This window comes from Octopus bimaculoides, chromosome 3, assembly GCF_046866305.1.
Source record: "Octopus bimaculoides isolate indiv1 chromosome 3, ASM4686630v1, whole genome shotgun sequence".
In the NCBI taxonomy this organism is placed as follows: Eukaryota; Metazoa; Mollusca; class Cephalopoda; order Octopoda; family Octopodidae; genus Octopus; species Octopus bimaculoides.
Window position 1 is genome coordinate 17,994,380 of NC_142930.1, and position 20,341 is coordinate 18,014,720.

Here is a 20,341-nt window from a genome sequence, read left to right on the forward strand (position 1 = left end):
CATTCCCAAACACGATAAAAACACTGCCCTAAAAACATTATTTCTCCCACACAGCCCAGACAAGGATTAAAAAAAACCTACATACATAGAAAAATAACAGCAGTATCAATGCCGCCAGTATCCCTCAACTGTGTGATGAATGCATGGTACCAATAATATATGCAAGAGGATCAGCAGATGTCACATTCAGACTAAATTCACATCTCCTTCTCTATTGTGACTGCTACCTGAATTTAGAGATATACAAACGCAGGCTTGTACAATGGAGAATATATGACATACCAAGACTACTACAGTATATATATTGAATGTCAGAAAGTGGTCCTAAACTTGGCAAAAAATAACACCATAAATGGATTTACAGCAATAAACAACTGAACACAAGCCATTCATTACAACCAACATCTAACTAACTAAACATACATTGATCTTGTACATGGGAGCAAGGCCAATTTTTGATTAATTAGTTAAATAAATAGTGCTCATGCACTTTCAGACCACCTGCCTCTTTTTGCCATCATAAATCTACCTTTGCATTTCAAGCCACTGAGAGCTCAGCAGAACAACAGCAATTCATACACATACTTGCATATACGTGCCAACACACACACACTTGCATGCACACATACACACATATGCACACACACATAAATACATGAATGTTGATAACCATGTGCTAAAAACAGCAGCTATCCCAGTTAAAATCATAAATTTTGTGATAAACTTTTATCGATTTTTAATAACGAAATTTAACATCAAATTTATACTTTTAACCAGGAATATAACTGTAGGATAATACACAGATATAGCTGCTCTTCCTAGTATACTAGATATCAACAGAACATTTTAATAATGTCCACCCTACATGCTAGAAATAACAGCTATATCCCACATTAAAATTTATAATTTTAACAGGAAATATAGCTGTTATTTCTCGTATGTTGGGTGACAGTAGTGCATGTGTAGGTGTGTATGAGTGAATTTATGTGTACGTCTGTGTATATAAGTTGCTGCTGTCTACTGAGCTCTCTGTGCCTTGAGGTAACAAAAGGTGGATTTGTGACAGATAATGGTAAAAAGGTGTGATGGCGTAAAAGTGTACGAGTGCTGAATTAATATCAGTACATCACCAGTAAAGCATTTACTGACTTCGGACGGATGAAAAGCAAAGTCAGCTTTATCTCAGAATCTAGAAGGTATTTTAAAATAATAGTGATAATGACTTTATTGTAGATAGTGTTTAGGAAAAGTGTAGAAGAGGTAACGAAAGGCAGCAATAAGTCAAGTAAAGTAAGACAACAATGGAAGCCAAAGAAACATGCATGATGCACAGGATAAAACACATAAAGACAGGAAAGTGAACAATAAAATAACTATATAGAGGAAAAGATGTAAAGGTAAATCTGGAATAGTTTTGGCAAAGCATGGAATTTTTGAAGATACAGTGTCCTGACAGATGACACCAAATGCAGATAGTTTCTTCCATTTTCAACAATTCTGGGTGTGAAAAAATATTTTCAAAAGTCATAGGTTCTGCACTTTTTTTTTTTTTACAAGAATATCCACAGGTGGAAGAGGTATTGAATCCAAAGAGATTGCCAAGTTTGTTATTGTAAAGATGGTGGATAATTTTGTGGTGTCTACCAAGTTAAATGATGGTTCTGGTCACTCAGTGAGCCAATTAAAGTCCTCTGTTTCATACTGATGTCCTATAATGTTTAATATAACTTTATATTAACAATAAATACCAAACCCATCATCAGCAACTAACAGCACCAACTCAGTGCAACAAGACAGTCTCTTGTTGTCGATTGACCTGCTAGAAATAGCAGCCAAATTCCCCTCAAATCACATTCATTTTTTAAAAAAAGGGAAAACTATACTGGTCATTGTAGGCTAAAGTATAACACAACCCTAGATAGTCACAGCCACAGTATTTTTGATTGATGACTTGCTCAATCATTGTTGACCAGAGTTAAACAACAACTGTAGCAACTACAACAACAGACAGCAGCTAAACACCAATTGTTATATCAACATCCCCCCAATAACTAAATATAATGTCTGATCATGGAAGCCAGCTAATGTCAGGCCTGGTTACAACACTTAGATGAGTAACCTCTTGGGAAACCTAGATGCTGTAAGCACAAGATCCATGAACCAACAAGGAAGCCTCTATGTGGTCAGTCGACTGGCAAGAAATAGCAGCTAAACCTTCCTCAACTCAAACTTTACTGTCTTAAAAGAGGAAGGAGACATTCAGTAATTTTGTCTTTGGTATCGTTTACCTGCAGTGATGGTGGGATGGGATGGTCATGAGTGGAATGCCTTCAATCATAGATTAGCTCATTCAGCAAAACCAACCTACCATTATCAAGTAACATGTCAATGAAGGCACCTCTAGATAGTTGTTCAATCTGCAAGAAACAGCAGCTAAATCTCCAGTGATATTACACCCTACTATTTCAAAGGAGGAAGGATACAGTGGATTATTTAATTTTAGATACACTATATATTGGTACAGGCCTGGTGTGTTTATGTCCCCATAACTTAGCAGTTCAGCAAAAGTGATCAACAGAATAAGTAACAGGCTTAAAAAAAAAAGAACTGAGGTCAATTCATTCAAGTAAAAGTTCTTCGCAGTTTAATGACTGAAACGAGTAAAAGATAAAGGATATATATATATATATATATATGTATGTATATGTGTGTGTGTGTGTGTGTGTGTGTGTGTGTGTATGGAGGCGCAATGGCCAAGTAGTTAGGGCAGCGGATTTGCGGTCATAGGATCGCGGTTTCGATTCCCAGACAGGGCGTTGTGAGTGTTTATTGAGCGAAAACACCTAAAGCTCCACGAGGCTCCGGCAGGGGATGGTGGTGAACCCTGCTGTACTCTTCCACCACAACTTTCTCTCACTCTTTCTTCCTATTTCTGTTGTACCTGTATTTCAAAGGGCCAGCCTTGTCGCACTGTGTCACGCTGAATATCCCCGAGAACTACGTTAAGGGTACACGTGTCTGTGGAGTGCTCAGCCACTTGCACGTTAATTTCACGAGCAGGCTGTTCTGTTGATCGGATCGACTGGAACCCTCGACGTCGTAAGCGACGGAGTGCCATAATAAGATATATATATACATATATATATATATATATATATATATATATATATATATATATATATATATATATATACATGCATACATATATACATACATACATATATATATATATATATATATATATATAGAAAAAAATTAAGGTACTCAGAAATCTGGATGTTTGTACATTTACAGATTTTTATTAATGTCACATATTAAATAAAGCGCTTTTCACCTAGTCGTGTAGGATTTTCAATTTGAAAATCCTACACGACTAGGTGAAAAGCGCTTTATTTAATATGTGACATTAATAAAAATCTGTAAATGTACAAACATCCAGATTTCTGAGTACCTTAATTTTTTTCTATATAATTTCTGTACATCACCTCCAAACCTTCAAATATATATATATATATATATACACACACACATATATACATTTATATACATACATATACATATATATACATATATACAAATATATATATATATATATATATATATATATATATATATATATATATATATATATATATATATATATATATATATATATATATATATCACATCATATACATATATATAAATCATCATCATATATATATATATGTATGTATGTATATACATACATATATATTTAACTTGACCATACAGGTTCATGAAGATGGAGCTTGTCTGGATTTCCAAGACTCTTCACCGAATGGGATGCCAATCCCAGTTGTGGTGGTTGATATTCCTTTTCATCTGCGTGAACTAAAGCAACATGAATTGAAGTGACATACTCAAGGACACAACATGCCAATGAGTGTGAGAACTGAACCCCACAACCTTACAATCACTCCATACCCTAACCACCAGGTTACTTGATACACTATATCTGAATAAAAAAGGAAAATAGATGGAATGTTCATAGTTGGAATGTCTTTGATCATTGGGTCATCTGGTCAGTGCTCACCTGGGTTTAAACAACAGATAGACAGACAGAAACTAAACACTAAATTTATATTGACAATAGCTACTAGCAGCTAAACACAAACTAAGCAATTATACTGGTAACATTTGTGCAGCTAAATACAAACTGCTCATTAATGAAATAACAGATACATCACACAGTAGCTAAATAAATGCAAACACTATGTTCAACAACAAAAGACACAAAAGCTAGGACAGAAATTCTAAATTAAATACTGACACAGCAGCAGCATGCAGCAGCTAAATGTAAAATCTGTGAACTACTGAAACAGAACATCTAAACATAAATTCAACGCTGACACATAATTCTATGATCATTAGACAATAAACAAACAGCTGCTGAAATGGAATTTCCAATAGGAGGAGTAGAGTGTGGCTGGCTGTAAGAGAACCGCCAGCAAATGGAAATCATATCTTTTTTGTTTTATTTTGTTTTGTTGTAGTTGGAATTTTTAGTTCTTGTTGGTTTCGTTTTTGATTTTTTTTTGTTTTTGTTTTTGTTGTTGTTTTTTTTTTTGGTTTTTTACAATCTAGCAGCAGGGAAGGAAATGCAAGATAACTTAATCAATATAAATGATAGAGGAGAGGGAAGCCAGAAACCTAATATATTTCAGTGCAGAAGTCTAGGAAACAAGCAGTGAAGAGAGAAGAGTTTGCCTAGATTACTGCCGAAATAAGAAACACAAATTTTAATTATCTATATATATATATATATATATATTTATATATATATATATATATATATATATATATATATATATATACATATATATATCTATATATAAAGATAGATAGACATAGACAGAGACAGAAGTAGATATAGATGATATATATATAATTACATATATATCCATATAAATATAGATATATAAATACAGACTTATACATACATACATACATAATATTTTTAAAGGTTCATTTTAGCGTTGCAGGCAGACAAAACTGGAAGATTAGGAAAATGCCAAGAGAAAAAGAAATCTTCAAGAAATACAGAATTCCTCGAGGTATGTCAAAATTTACAGATGTACTATGGAAGCAAACTGAATTTTACGTGTTCATTTTTTACCCTTTTTTTTTCTTTTGTATAATAATTGTTTTTGTTTACTTCTCTGTATGTATATACATACATATATATGTGCATACATACATGCATGCATAGATATACATACATGCATATTCACATACACACAGACACACACATATATATATATTTATATATATCTATCTATATACTTTTGTAAATGTGTGTTTGCATGTGCATGTGTGTGTGTGTGTGTGTGTGTGTGTGTGTGTGTGTGTGTGCGTGCGTGCGTGTGTGCATGCATGTCTAAGCTTCATGAAAATGTTTACACACAACTGTATTCAGACATATAAGAGCTGAAATCGTAAGAAATGTCAAATACTTTCAACAAGGAACGAAAGAGATGATAGAAGTAGTATAACATAAGGAAAAATATTATTAAACAGAATGTATGTGTTAGTATATATGTGTGCGTTTATACATGTATACACATATGCACAAGCATGCACACACACACACACACACACACACATAGATGCACGTGCACACAGATGCACATGCACACACACAAATATATACATATACATGATGGCTAAAATGTGTGTATGTATATATGAGTGTTTGTGTCTGCATGTATACATGCATAGATGTGTGTTTATGTGTGTGTGCATGTATGCAAATATATTTGCATATATATATGTATATATATATATTACATATATATATACATATACATGCATATATATATATATGTATATACATGCATATATATATATATATAGATATAGATATAGATATATATATATATATATATATATATATATATATATATATATACATGCATGTGTGTGCGCATACATGTGTTTGTGTAATAATACATATATATGTGTGTGTGGTGTGTGTGTATATATATATAGACATACATATATATATACATATATATATATCTGAGTGAGACTAGGAATGCATTATATCCATAGCTAAACACATGTCATACAACATCATATATGTACATAATGTATGCACACAAACACACACACACACACACACACATACACACACACATACACACACACACACACAAACAAGAGCTGACCAAATGAAACGCAAGTAAATGAGAATGCACAATGGCAAAGTGGTTCCAAAGGAGATTAATAGTTGGTAACACAGTTAAGACAGCTATGCTATGCAAGCTGAACAGAGGCTAATGAGTGAGTAAAAAGAAAACTTATACCGAAGATAGAGTACACTTCATATATATATATATATATATATATATTAAGAATAGTATTTATGTGTGCACATACATGCATATATATATATATATATATATATATATATATATATATATATATATACAGAGAAATGCACACATACATACGTTTTTACATGCGTGTCTCTATGAGTATTTGCATATATATAGCCTCATACGAACAAGAGAGAGAGAAGGTGAAAGAGAACACGAAGAAGGAAGTTCTTAATAGCTCTTGGAGCAAATAACATATTCTTGTATTTTCTATATACTACTTGCTTTCTTTAAGTGGATGTTGATTGATTGATGTACAATTGTCATATCAATGCTCATAATTACTGCACATTATATACATATATACAAACATCTATATACATATATATATATATATATATATATATATATATATATATATATATATATATCCTTGCATGAATATGTATCTCTCTTTCTCTGTATCTAATGGAAAGCATGTCGGTTCTCAATGATGAGGGTACCACTTTTTCAATTGATTGGAATCTACCTACATGCTGCTATGCTATAAGCATAAATGGCTGAATAGTTCACAAACGAACCCTTAATATGATTTTTGGAAGGACTCAATATGATATAGGTATTTTAAATTACATGTACGATTCTATCTGTCATACTTCTAATTAGGTTTTTCTCACAATCTTTGGGTTAGCCAGAGATTATGGCTGGTGACATGTACTCAAAGTTCTATGCAGATGTGTTGAAGATAAGACTTTACTATTGTAAAGGAAACATTTAGCAATCTCTATCTCTTTCTCTCTCTCCTCTCTTCACTTCCTTTGAATATATATATATATATATCTTTTAGTTGTTTTCAGTTATTAGACTACAATCATGCTGGGGCACAGCCTTGTAGGGATCTTTTATAGTCTGGTACTTACTCTACAGGTCTCTTTTATCAAACTGCTAAGTTACAAAGATGTAAACAAACCAACACCTGTTATCAAATGGTAATGGTGGGGACAAACATAGACACAGAGACACAAAAAAAATTTACATACATATTGTTTATTTTTTCTTTTACTTTTTACTGGTTTTGGCCGGGAGCTATGGCCATGCTAGAGCACTGCCTTTCAGTGTATTTGGGTTTCTTTTATTTACTGCTTCTGGTGAAGAAGTCAGGCGGAGCTGATATTTTTTATGCCTCGTGCCACAATTTGGATTCATCCAGAAACTCTTTAAAGACCTCTATATATACACCTTACAAATCTCTGAAGTTGTTTCGCATGTGTGTGTGTGTGTGTGTATGTATGATATGGATATATATATATGCATGTATATTATATATATATATATATATATATATATATATATATACATATATACGCCAACCACTCCGAGAGTGTAGTGGGTGCTTTTACGTGCCACCAGCATGTAGGCCAGTCAGGCAGTACTGGCAACAGCCACGCTCAAAATGGTGTATTTTACGTGCCACCTGCGCAGGAGCCAGTCCAGCAACACTGGCAATGATCTCGCTCGAATGTTTTTTCACGTGCCACCAGCACAAGTGCCAGAACGCGATGCTGTTAATGATCACACTCAAATGGTACTATTTACGTGCCACTGGCATGGAAACCAGACAGCTGCTCCAGCAATGGTCACACTCAGACAGTGCTCTTAGCTCTCAACTGGTACAGTTGCCCCAACAGGTCTTCGCAAGCTGAGTTTAGTGTCCAATGAAGGAGAGGTTGGCATGGGTGCCAGTTGTCGAATTTGGTTCGATTTCAATTTCACTTGCCTCAACAGGTCTTCGCAAGTGGAGTTTAGTGTCCAATGAAGGAAAGGTACGCATAAGTAGGCTGGCTACACCCCTGGCAGAGGCCTCAGATTATGGTTTCACTTGGCTTGCTGGGTCTTCTCACGCACAGAATATTTCCAAAGGTCTCGGTCACAAGTCATTGCCTCGGTGAGGCCTAATGTTCAAAGGTCGTGCTTCACCACCTCATCCCAGGTCTTCCTGGGTCTACCTCTACCACAGGTTCCATCAACTTCTAGGGTGTGGCACTTTTTCACACAGCTATCCTCATCCATTCTCGCCATATGACCATACCAGCGCAATCATCACTCTTGCACACCACAATTGATGCTTCTTCAGTTCAACTTTTCTCACAAGGTACTTACACTCTGTTGAGTATGCACACTGACACTACACATCCATCAGAGCATACTGACATCATTCCTTGTGAGCTTACGCATGTCCTCAGCAGTCACAGCCCATATTTCACTGCCATGTAGCATGGCTGTTCGTACACATGCATCATACAGTCTGCCTTTTACTCTGAGCAAGAGGCTCTTTGTCACCAGCAGAGGTAAGAGCTCTCTGAACTTTTCCCAGACTATTCTTATTCTAGCAGCTACACTTTCAGCACACCCTCACCCACTACTAACTTGGTCACCTAGATAACGGAAGCTATCAACTACCTCTAGTTTTTCTCCTTGGAATGTGACAGAAGTTGTTTTCTGCACATTTTCAGTGTTTATTGCTCCTGAGCATCTGCTGCATACAAAACTAACTCCCTAGTTAGCCTTCCTTTGATATTCCTGCACATCTTATGTGTCCATAGCTTACACTGAGTATATCTTATAGAGTTTCTACCAACGCCTTTTCTACTGCTACTATATATATATATATATATATATATATATATATATATATATATATATATATATATATATATATATATATATATATATGAATAATATATTTTATATATATATATATATATATATATATATATATATATATACATAAAGTCAGGAAGTCTGAGAAGTGAATATGTATTTATTTAACCCCACCACTTCCATAGGTTTATGGTTGTTTATATACATATGCATGCATATATATATATATATATATATATATATATATATATATAGAGAGAGAGAGAGAGAGAGAGAGAGAGAGAGAGATGGAGGGAGACAGGCAGAGACAGGCAGACAGACAGATAGATTAATACATATACATACATGCATATACATACATACATATAAAAAGGAGACACACACAGAGAAAAACACATTCTCGTGTATATATACACACCCTCAAATACATGCATACATACATATATTCATGCATACATACATATATATATATATATATATATATATATATATATATATATATATATATATATATACACACATACATACATACATGCATGCATGCATACATACATACATGCATGCATACATACATACATACATACATACATACATACATACATACACACTTGTATATGTTTCTGCACATGTATATATATTATACAGAGATGGAACCTTTTAAGCAATTATGTTAGTAAGCTTATTTTTCTGTGTTTCTACAGGGGTAAGGCATGTATATAGGTGCATATTTAAAATGGTATTTGCAGAAACATCCAAAAATTAATATAATATATTCTGTAGAAGTATGCATTTCATTTCAATGCTCAAGGAAACCTAAATCCAAAAGGGACTTCACCACATTTATAACCCTATTTTTTATATGTAGGTAGAGAGAACTGATGTACAACACCCACAGTAATTTATTTATATATATATATATTTCATCACCATCATCATCATCGTTTAACGTCCACTTTCCATGCTAGCATGGGTCGGACAATTTGACTGAGGACTGGTGGAACCCGAAGGCTACACCAGGCTCCAATCTGATTTGGCAGAGTTTCTACAGCTGGATGCCCTTCCTAACGCCAACCACTCCGAGAGTGTAGTGGGTGCTTATCCAATAATACTATCCATATCACGTCCTCACTTTTTTGTTTTTTTGTTATTGTTTTTTTTAACTACATATATATATATATATATATATAGATAGATAGATAGATAGATAGATAGATAGATAGATAGATAGATATACATGTGTGTGTGTAATATGTTTAGTGGCCTCACAGGTATCAGTGCCATGAAAAAAGCATTAGGAAGAACATCCAGCTGTAGAGATCATGCTTAAGCAGACATTGGAACTCAAGACAGTCTCCTGGTTCATTGGATTATGTCCAACTGTCAGCCCAGGCCAGTATGAAAGATGGACTTCACATTATGATGATCACGACGATATATTATATTCTTTTATTATTTTACTTGTTTCAGTCATTTGACAGTGATCAGGTGGGAGCACCGCCTTTAGTTTTACAAATCGACCCCAGGACTTATTTTTTGTAAGCCTAGTACTTATTGTATCGGTCTCTTTTGGCAAACTGCTAAGTTATGGGAACATAAACACACCAGCATCAGTTGTCATGCGATGGTGTGGGGGACAAACACAGATGCACAAATATATACATATATAGAACGGACTTCTTTCAGTTACCGTCTACCAAATCCACTCACAACGTTTTGGTCAGCCCAAGGCTTTAGTAGAAGACACTTGCTCAAGGTGCCACACAGGGAACTGAACCTGGAACCATGTTGTTGGGAAGCAAGTTACTTACCACACAGCCATGCCTGCACCTATACATATATACATACATACATACATACATACATGCATGTCTGGATGAATATGTTTCTATCTCTCTCTCTCTCTCTCTCTCTCTCACTATATATGTATATATATCCATACATAAATATGTACTATATCAAGATGTATCCTTGCCTTCGAAACGCAGAATAGATGGAACAGGGACAACTGATGAAGGGATATACTCTATATGTTACACGTCTCGTTTCTCTGTTTGTTTTTTTCGTTGTTCGAAAAAAGTTCTTTTTGTGTTTTCATTTTTATGTTTTCGTTTCTCATTGTGTTTAACGTTTTTTTTATGTCCTGTACCGATATATGCATGTATGCCTACATATAAATGTAGGTATGTACATATATGTATGGATATATGCATATAGCTATATATTATTTATATTATTATATATATATGTATGTATGTATTTATGTATGTATGTATGTATGTATGTATGTACGTATGTATGCATGTATGTCTGCATGAATTTATGAATTTCTGTGAAAGCATGACTGGGATATTGAGTGAGGGAATTATTACCTCCCTTAGAAACACAAGAGTTAGATGTCAGGAAAGGGTTTCCAGTGATAGAAATTTTCCCCCAGCAATACCTTATCTAATTAATACAATCATGGAAATGCATGTGTCATGTGCAGTGGTGGGGGTGACGTATATGTGTGTGTGTGCACATGTGCACATGCATGTGTATGTATGTATGCATGTATGCACAAACATGGCTATATGGTTAGAAAGAGCTCCCTTATCATGGTTATGGGTTCATTCTCACTGTATGCCACCCTGGACCTCAAGCTGACCAAAGCATTAGGACCATACTTAGTAGAGGTAAATTAAAAGATCTGTTTGTATGTGCATAGATGTGAATGTGTGTGTGTGTGTGTGTGTGCGTGTGTGTGTGTTCATATCCCTTCTGTGCTGGTCTATGACTTGCACAAAAAACATCTCTGACCATTGTTGAATACCAATATCCATGATATCTAATAATTGTGCTGTTCATGCTCAAAGTCCTGGGAGAAATATTACCTGGCGTAGAAATAGGCTACATTAGTGATAGGAAGAGCATCCAGGAGTGTAAAATATACCTTAACAAATTTCATCTCTCCAAAGCATAGAAAAGTGGATGATATACATGCATGTATGTATGTATGTATGTATGGAGAGAGAGGAGGAGAGAAAGAGGGAGAGAGAGAGGGGGCGAGAAAGAGAGAGAGAGACATATATAAATATACGTACATAAATATATATATATATATACATTTACATACATACATACATACATACATACAAACATGGTGTAAACTAATCCACTTCACAATTATCAAATTACTTATGACCCTAAAGAGAGTTCAAACCTTATTGCTGAAGGCTATACTAACACTTTTTCTGTTGAAAATCCCAAAATTCCATCTTCACTGTCACTGACAACATCCATAACATTTGTTAAATTTATTCCTACAATGCTGCAATGGCATCTCAAGTATATGTGCAACTCTGCTTCCCCTGGTCTTCATGACACAACTTAGCTGCTTCTTAAATGCAGCCCCCTCTTTGTATTACACCAGTTTTCATTCCTCTTCTACTTCTGACTTAATAACTGTTACACAGTGGATTACTGTCAATGTTATTTTCATGTTCAAAAAGGATAGTCGTACATCTCTTATCAATTATTGTCCAGTCAGTCTCAGTAGCTGTATCACTAAACTGATGAAGTCCTCTATCAGAGAGACACTATGGCACTTCTGAAACTCTCATAGCTTTATCCAACCTTCACAATTCTGATTTATCCCCAACTCCAGCTGCTGTATCCAACTCATAGAATTTTTTGAAGACATCACCCAAGTCACAGACAGTGGCTCATGGGTTGATGCTATCGATCTCGTCTTTGCCAATACCTTTATTATTGTGACACACAAATGATTCATGGCAAGGTCTCTGTAATGAGCATGCAGGCTAATCTTTGTAGCTGGTTGAGGTCTGTCATTCCCAGTCAAACAGAGGGAGTTACAATACTAGAACAACATTCTTTACCTTTTGCAATAACATCCTATAAAGATCTATTCTTGGTCACCTGTTGTTTATTGTATATATTACTGAAATTCTTGTCAGCCTGAAGCATGTTGTTGTGTCAAAATATGCAGACAACATTAAGTTGTATCTTACTATAAAAAAAAAACAGACCTTATATGCTATAGACCTCACACATAATCTAATATGGACAGATTGCAGCAATGGATTGCTCACTGTTAACAGAAGCTGACTATACACAAGTGTACCACAATAATTTTAGGAAGAAATGCCCAGAATTTACCTATTCCTTCCATAACACCAACCTTAAAAAATCTGCAGGTGAATGTTACCTAGGTATTATTGTCAACAATGATCTGCATTGGATGAACCACATTTATAAAATGATTAAAAAGTTCAAAGGTGTCTTATCATTCAGTAACACCTTTGCCAGTTCACCAGCTATCTACTTAAGGTTATGTATAGCTATGGTACATCTACACATAGTTTGCATATCTAGTTTGAAATCCCTGTCTTGTCTAAAATATTGATCTACTGGAAGCTGTCCTGGGACATGCAACCTGATGAATACATCTTACCTGTCACTAACTCTATCTTGAATGCCTTGCTTCTTTAGGCATCAACACACAAAAAGCAGCTGACATGACCAAATTTCATAAGGTTATTCACTATCTTTCTAACAATCTGGGTCACCTTTTTGAATTCTGTATTTCTAATAGCCATAGAGTGGAGGCACATGGCCTAGTGGTTAGAGTAGTGGACTCACAATTGAAGGATCATGGGTTCAGATCACAGACCTGGCGATGTCTGTCTTTATGAGCAAAACACCTAAGCTCCACGTGGCTCCGGCAGAAGATAAATGACAAATTTTTGCTGACTCTTTCACTACAACTTTCTCTCACTCTTTCCTCCTGCATCTAGCAGCTCACCTGCAACAAACTGGTGTCCCATCCAGGTGGGGAACCTATACACCAAAGAAACCAGGAAACTGGCCCTTATAAGCCAGGCATGGCTCAAGAAGGAACAAACAACAACAATAGCCATAGACATGTTTATAAAATCAAAAATAATAGTGTAGCAACCATGACTTTTAGAAATTTTTTTTCATACCCAGAATAGTCAAAGCATGGAATAAACCACTCATATTGCTTATAAGCTGTCACAAAGGTGTATACTTCAAAAATTTCATGTAATTCACCAACCCAAATTCCTGATTCACCAACCCAAATTCCAAATTCCATATTCCTGTTTGCTTTCTCCTTTATAGTTCTTTTACTCATCTTCTTGGGCTACAATGTACAACCTGTGTTCTCTGAATATACTTTTGACTACCATTGCCGTCTTTCTTTGCTTGGGTTATTGCTGTTTTCTGTCTTTTCTTTTAGCCCTTTTCTGACTCATGTTTACAATAAAATCATTATTATCATTAATGTCTGCCATTACGTTCTAAGTTCAAATTCCACCAAGGTTGACTTTGCCTTTCATCTTTTCGGGGTTGATTAAATAAGTACTAATTACGCACTGGGGTCGATGTAATCAACTTAATCCCTTTGTCTGTCCTTGTTTGTCCCCTCTATGTTTAGTTCCCTATGAGCAATAAAGAAATAATTATTATCATTAACCCTTTAGTGTTTGCATTATTCTGCCAAAATTAATGCTTTTTTATCCACATTGTTTTGAACTAATCATACATTATCTTGTAGCTATGAGATTTTGATCATCATCATCGTCGTTTAACGTCCGCTTTCCATGCTAGCATGGGTTGGACGATTTGACTGAGGACTGGTGGACCAGGAGGCGACACCAGGCTCCAATCTGATTTGGCAGAGTTTCTACAGCTGGATGCCCTTCCTAACGCCAACCACTCCGAGAGTGTAGTGGGTGTTTTACATGCCACCGGCACGAGGGCCAGTCAGGCGGTACTGGCGACGGCCACGCTCGAAATGGTGTATTTTATGTGCCACCTGCACAGGAGCCAGTCCATCGGCACTGGCAACAATCTCACTCAAATGTCTTTTCATGTGCCACTGACACAAGTGCCAGGGAGGCATCGTTGGTAACGATCAACAGAGTTAGCTGTTAATTTTTAAAACGATATTGTAGGGTTGGTGTGAGAGACCAGATCTGGCCAGTTTGAACATAAAACAGGCAGAATACTTTTGACTGGATATGGCCAGTTTAAATGCTAAAGGGTTAATGTTTGGATGTCAGACAAAATACTAAGCAGCATTTCTTCTGGTTTTATGTTCTGAGTTCAAAATCTGCCAATGTCAACTTTGCCTTTCATTCTTCCAGGATTGATAAAATAAATACCAGTTGAGCACTGGATTCAGTATAATCAACAAGGCCCCTTCCCACAAATTTCAAGTCTTGTGCCTATAGTAAAAAGGATTGTTATGATCATTGTTGTTGTTGTTGTATTTCGTCCATCTTTACATTCTGAATTTAGATTCTGCCAAGGTTGACTTTGCCTTTCATTTTTTCGGGGTCGATAAATTAAGTACCAGTGGAGTACTGAAGTCGATGTGATCAACTAGTCCCCTCCCCAGAAATTTCAGGCATTGTGCCTATAGTAAAAAGGATTATTATTATTATTATTATTATTATTATTATTATTATTCAATAGTTTTATTTTTATAACGTGCTTTCACTTCACTACCGAGCGCAGCTCTGTGTGCCTTGGGTATGTGCTGTGGTTTGCTGTGATGCTCTTATGGTTACTGTATTGAAAGTGTTTTGCGTAGGATGTGTGCTGTGCCCAGTAGTGCAATTTTCTGTATGTTATATATATTTGTAAGTCCTGGTGTTTTTGTTATGTATTTGTCTGAATACTTTTTTATTATATCTAAGGCGCCTACAATGATAGAAATTGTTTCTGTTTTTAGATTCCACATTCGAGTTACCTCTATTTCCAGGTCTTTGTATTTTGAAAGTTTTTCCATTTCTTTTAGAGAAATGTTGTCCTCTGCTGGTATTGATACATCAATTAGAAAGCATTTTTTTTCCTTCATGATCTTTGACAACTATATTATTATTATTATTATTATTATTATTATTATCATTATCATTATCATTATCATTATTGTTGTTGTTGTTAAGGTGGCAAACATGTAGAAATCATTAACATATCAGGCAAAATGCTAAACAGGCATTTCTGTTGGCCCATTAATCTTGCTGTGCTCAAACTCTGTTGCCGTTAACTTCTCCTTTCAGCCATTTTGAGTTGATAAAAATAAAGTACCAATCACATAGTGGGGTTGATGGTATCAGCTACAAGACTTTGCCTAAAATTGCTGGCCTTGTGCCAAAATTAGAAAGAATTATTACTATTACTATTATTATTATTATTTAAATTTTTATTGGCCTGGCTCTCCGTCGCTTACATGTGACTTCATGGCTAGAGTATTTGGCTCACAATCATAAGGCTGTGAGTTCAATTCATGATGCCATATTGTGTCCTTGAGCAAGACACTTTATTTCTCATTGTTCTAGTCCACACAGCTGGAAGAAATGAGTTGTACCTGTTATTCAAAAGGACCAGTCTTAACACAATATGTGTCAGAGTGAATCTCCCTGAGAACTACTTTAACAGCACATGTATCTGTGGAGTGCTCAGCTACTTGCACATTAATTTCATAAGCAGGCTGTTCCATTGATCGAATCAACTGGAACACCCATCATCATAACTGTGGGGGAGCCAGTTTATATATATATATATATATATATATATATATATATATATATATATATATATATATATATACATACACATACACAGAAATATGTGTGTGTATAATCACTCTCTCTCTCTCTCTCTCTCTCTCTATGTCACTCTGTGTGTGTGTGTGTGTGTGTGTGTGTGTGTGTGTGCATATATATATATATATATATATATATATATATATATATACATATACATATATATAAATATATATATATATATATATATATATATATATATATATATATATATAATTATATATGTGGGTGTGTGTATATATATATATATATATATATATACACGTGTGTGTGTGTGTGTGTGTGTGTGTGTGTGTATTGTGTGAGTGTGTATACATGTAAAGATATATAAGATGATTATCTTTCTTCGTTGGAATGAAATAAAGGTTAAAACTACAAAAATTTAAGTGGGTTAAAGAGGAATGAGAAAGACGATGACAATGATATCAATAATGATGATGATGACTGTGATGATGGTAATTGTGGTGATGGTGGTAGCATTAGCATTGGTTTTGGTGGTGTTGTCGTGGTGGAGGTGGCAGCGGCGGCGGCGGTGGTGATGGTGGTTATGGTGGTGGTGGTGGTGGTGGTGGTGACAATAATGGCAAACGATCATTTTTGAACAGTCTATTGAATGGAAATAAGAATATGATGGTTGCAGTTTGAATGACTATAGCAGCAGCATCAGAAGGGGCAATGACGAAAATGATGACGACAATGCTTAGGCAGAGGAGGAGGAGGGGGAGGGGAGGGGAGGGGAGGGGATGGGGAGGGGAGGGGGAGGGGAGGGGAGGGGAGGGGAGGGGAGGGGAGGGGAGGGGAGGGGAGGGGAGGGGAGGGGAGGGGAGGGGAGGGGAGGGGAGGGGAGGGGGAGGGGGGAGGGGAGGGGGAGGGGGAGGGGAGTGTAAAATGGGGAGTAGGAGCAAGATGAACAGAAGAAGCAGAAGATAAAGAAAGCGACCTTATTCCAAACACACATGCATGGGCATCTGACTGTGGCAACAACATGGTGGGTTTAATTTCAGCATACGGTAAAACACCTGAATGCAACCTAGGAAGGTGTGGTTATTGAAATGTAGTGAACCATGGACTAATTAATTTTTTTTGATATTTAGTCTATAACGCATCAATAAAAATAATAATGATTTCTGACATGAAAATTGTTTGTGGGTAGGGTATAGTTGATTCATTCTGAGAAGAGGAATACTGAATTCATTTTGCCATGATTTTTTTTTTTTTATCAAAATTTAAAGGGACGTAACTAAATGCTGCAAAACTGGTTTTTATGAATTCTACAAATGTGATAGTAATTTTTAACATCGGCAGAAGCAAGAATTTTATTTCACTAAGAGTACAAACTTGCAGCAGTTTTTTGGTTTATTTGTTTGTATTTGTTTATTATTATTATTATCATTATTATCATTATGATTATTATTATTATTATTATTATTATTATTATTATTATTATTATTATTATTATTATTATTATTATTTACTCTTTATCACAGGTTTTGTTGAAGCTCCTAGAGTTTTGCATGCATAACGGGCTTACTACCTGCAGGCTACGGTACCATGCTATTCATTCTTTTCCGTTATCTATTACTGTCCTGATTATTCTGGCCATGCCAAGGAGGCAAACCTTTTGTAACAGTTCTACTCTATTCCAATTTCCTTTATATTCTTCTTGATGCCTTTTGACACTGTTCCCAAGGACCCAGCAATAATTGGCACTACCTTCACCTTCTTCATTTTCCTTATCCCGGTTATTTCGTACTTAAGAGGGTTGTAGCTATCTATCTTTTCATCCTCCTTCTTGACTATTCGTGGGTCAAAGGGGCATGCAGTTATTATTATTATTTGTATTATTACTATTCAGGTCGAACAGCTACTGCCACATGTAGGACAGATCCGGCTATCAGCTGAATCCATTGTGATGATTGACCCGCCGACCTCCTTTAACCGGGAGGGTAAGGCAATTTTCCTATGTCTAGTGGCTGTAGCGAAAGAGGTGGTATGGTGGACCCGTTTGAAAGGGCTAATGTCAGACACTTTCCTCTTTGGCCAAGGGCTCATCAATTTTTTCAAGTTCCACTTGAAATGGAAGATGAGAGTAGAGAGGGAAGTGCTGTCTCATAGCAAATTTGTTGAAAGATGGGTGACTGTTGGAAGAATGGCCAGTATGAACAGACCAATTCTGAGAATACACCTGTAAAAAGAAAAAGGTAATGTAAAAGGAGAAAGGGCTCTATACCCCTTTCTTATTTTCTGACCAGGCTCCTGTGGCTTTTATGGGTTTTTTCACGTGTAACCTTTCGAAGCGCCTCCCCCTATTGGGAGTTTTATTTGTTATATCTTTCTCTGTTTTCCTAATTGTTTACACGAACGTTTTCTTTTCGGACAAAACCCTTTGTAACCTGCGTCCTGTCTTTGTCCTTACATGTTTTTAATTTATATTAGCCCTTGTGGCCAATAAAACCAGAATTAATTATTATTATTATTATTATTGTTCAGTAGTTTTATTTTTATAACGTGCTTTCACTTCACTACCGAGTGCAGCTCTGTGCGCCTTGGGTATGTGCTGTGGTTTGCTGTGGTGCTCTTATGTTTACTGTATTGAAAGTGTTTTGCGTAGGATGAGTGCAGTGCCCAGTAGTGCAATTTTCTGTATGTTATATATATTTGTAAGTCCTGGTGTTTTTGTTATGTATTTGTCTGAATATTTTTTTATTATACCTAAGGCACCTACTATGATAGGAATTGTTTCTGTTTTTAGATTCCACATTCGAGTTACCTCTATTTCCAGGTCTTTGTATTTTGAAAGTTTTTCCATTTCTTTTAGAGAAATGTTGTCATCTGCTGGTATTGATACATCAATTAGAAAGCATTTTTTTTCTTCATGATCTTTGACAACTATATCTGGTCTATTTGCCTTATTACTATTATTATTATTATTATTATTATTATTATTATTATTATTATTATTATTATTATTATTATTATTATTATTAAGGCAGTGAACTAGCAGAACTGTTAGCACTCTGGGCAAAACACTTAGTGCAAGTTCACCTATCTTTACATTCTGTGTTCTAATTCTGCTGAGGTTGACTTTGCCTTTCATCCTTTCGGGGTCAATAAATTAAGTAACAATGAAACACTGGGGGTCAATGTAATCAACTAGTCCGTCCCCTCCCCCAAAATTTCAGGCCTTGTGCCTTTAGTGGAAAGGATTATTATGTGTTGTATGAAACTACTATCAGATATTTAAACATTAAACATCATCATCATCATCATCATCATCATCATCATCATCATCATCATCATCACCATCACCATCACCATCACCATCATCATCATCATCATCATCATCATCATCATCATCATCATCATCATCATCATCATCATCATGATGATGCTGGCATGGCTTGAACGGTTTGACAGGATCTGGCCAGGCAGGTGCCTGCACCAGACTTCTGTGTCTGTTTTGTCATGGTTTTCGTGGCTGGATGCTCTTCCTGACACCAACCACTCAGCAACAAAATTTATGTTGTCTTTGGTACTATTCTCAGAGTATGTGTTATTTTTGATATCATCATTTGAAGGCACACTTTTTCCATGTTTGCATGGGTTGGACAGAATTTGTAGAGGCAGATTTTCTATGGGCAGACAACATTCCTGTCACGAACCTTCACTTGTTTCCATGGGTAGACATTTTTACAGGAAATTGAAAATGAA

The 20,341-nt window shown here is 35.6% G+C and overlaps 1 protein-coding gene across 2 annotated transcripts in view; it reads left to right on the plus strand.

The window, feature by feature from the left end:
- Positions 1-4,919: 4,919 nt before the first annotated feature.
- LOC106873711 (dual specificity mitogen-activated protein kinase kinase 4) overlaps positions 4,920-20,341 on the plus strand; it is a 94,947-nt gene continuing 79,525 nt past the window's right edge. For both annotated transcript variants that reach the window (XM_014921185.3, XM_089348640.1), the window contains exon 1: positions 4,920-5,075. In XM_014921185.3, the coding sequence (XP_014776671.1) occupies positions 5,030-5,075 (46 nt within the window). In that variant the 5' untranslated portion in view covers positions 4,920-5,029. The remainder of the gene's footprint in view (positions 5,076-20,341) is intronic.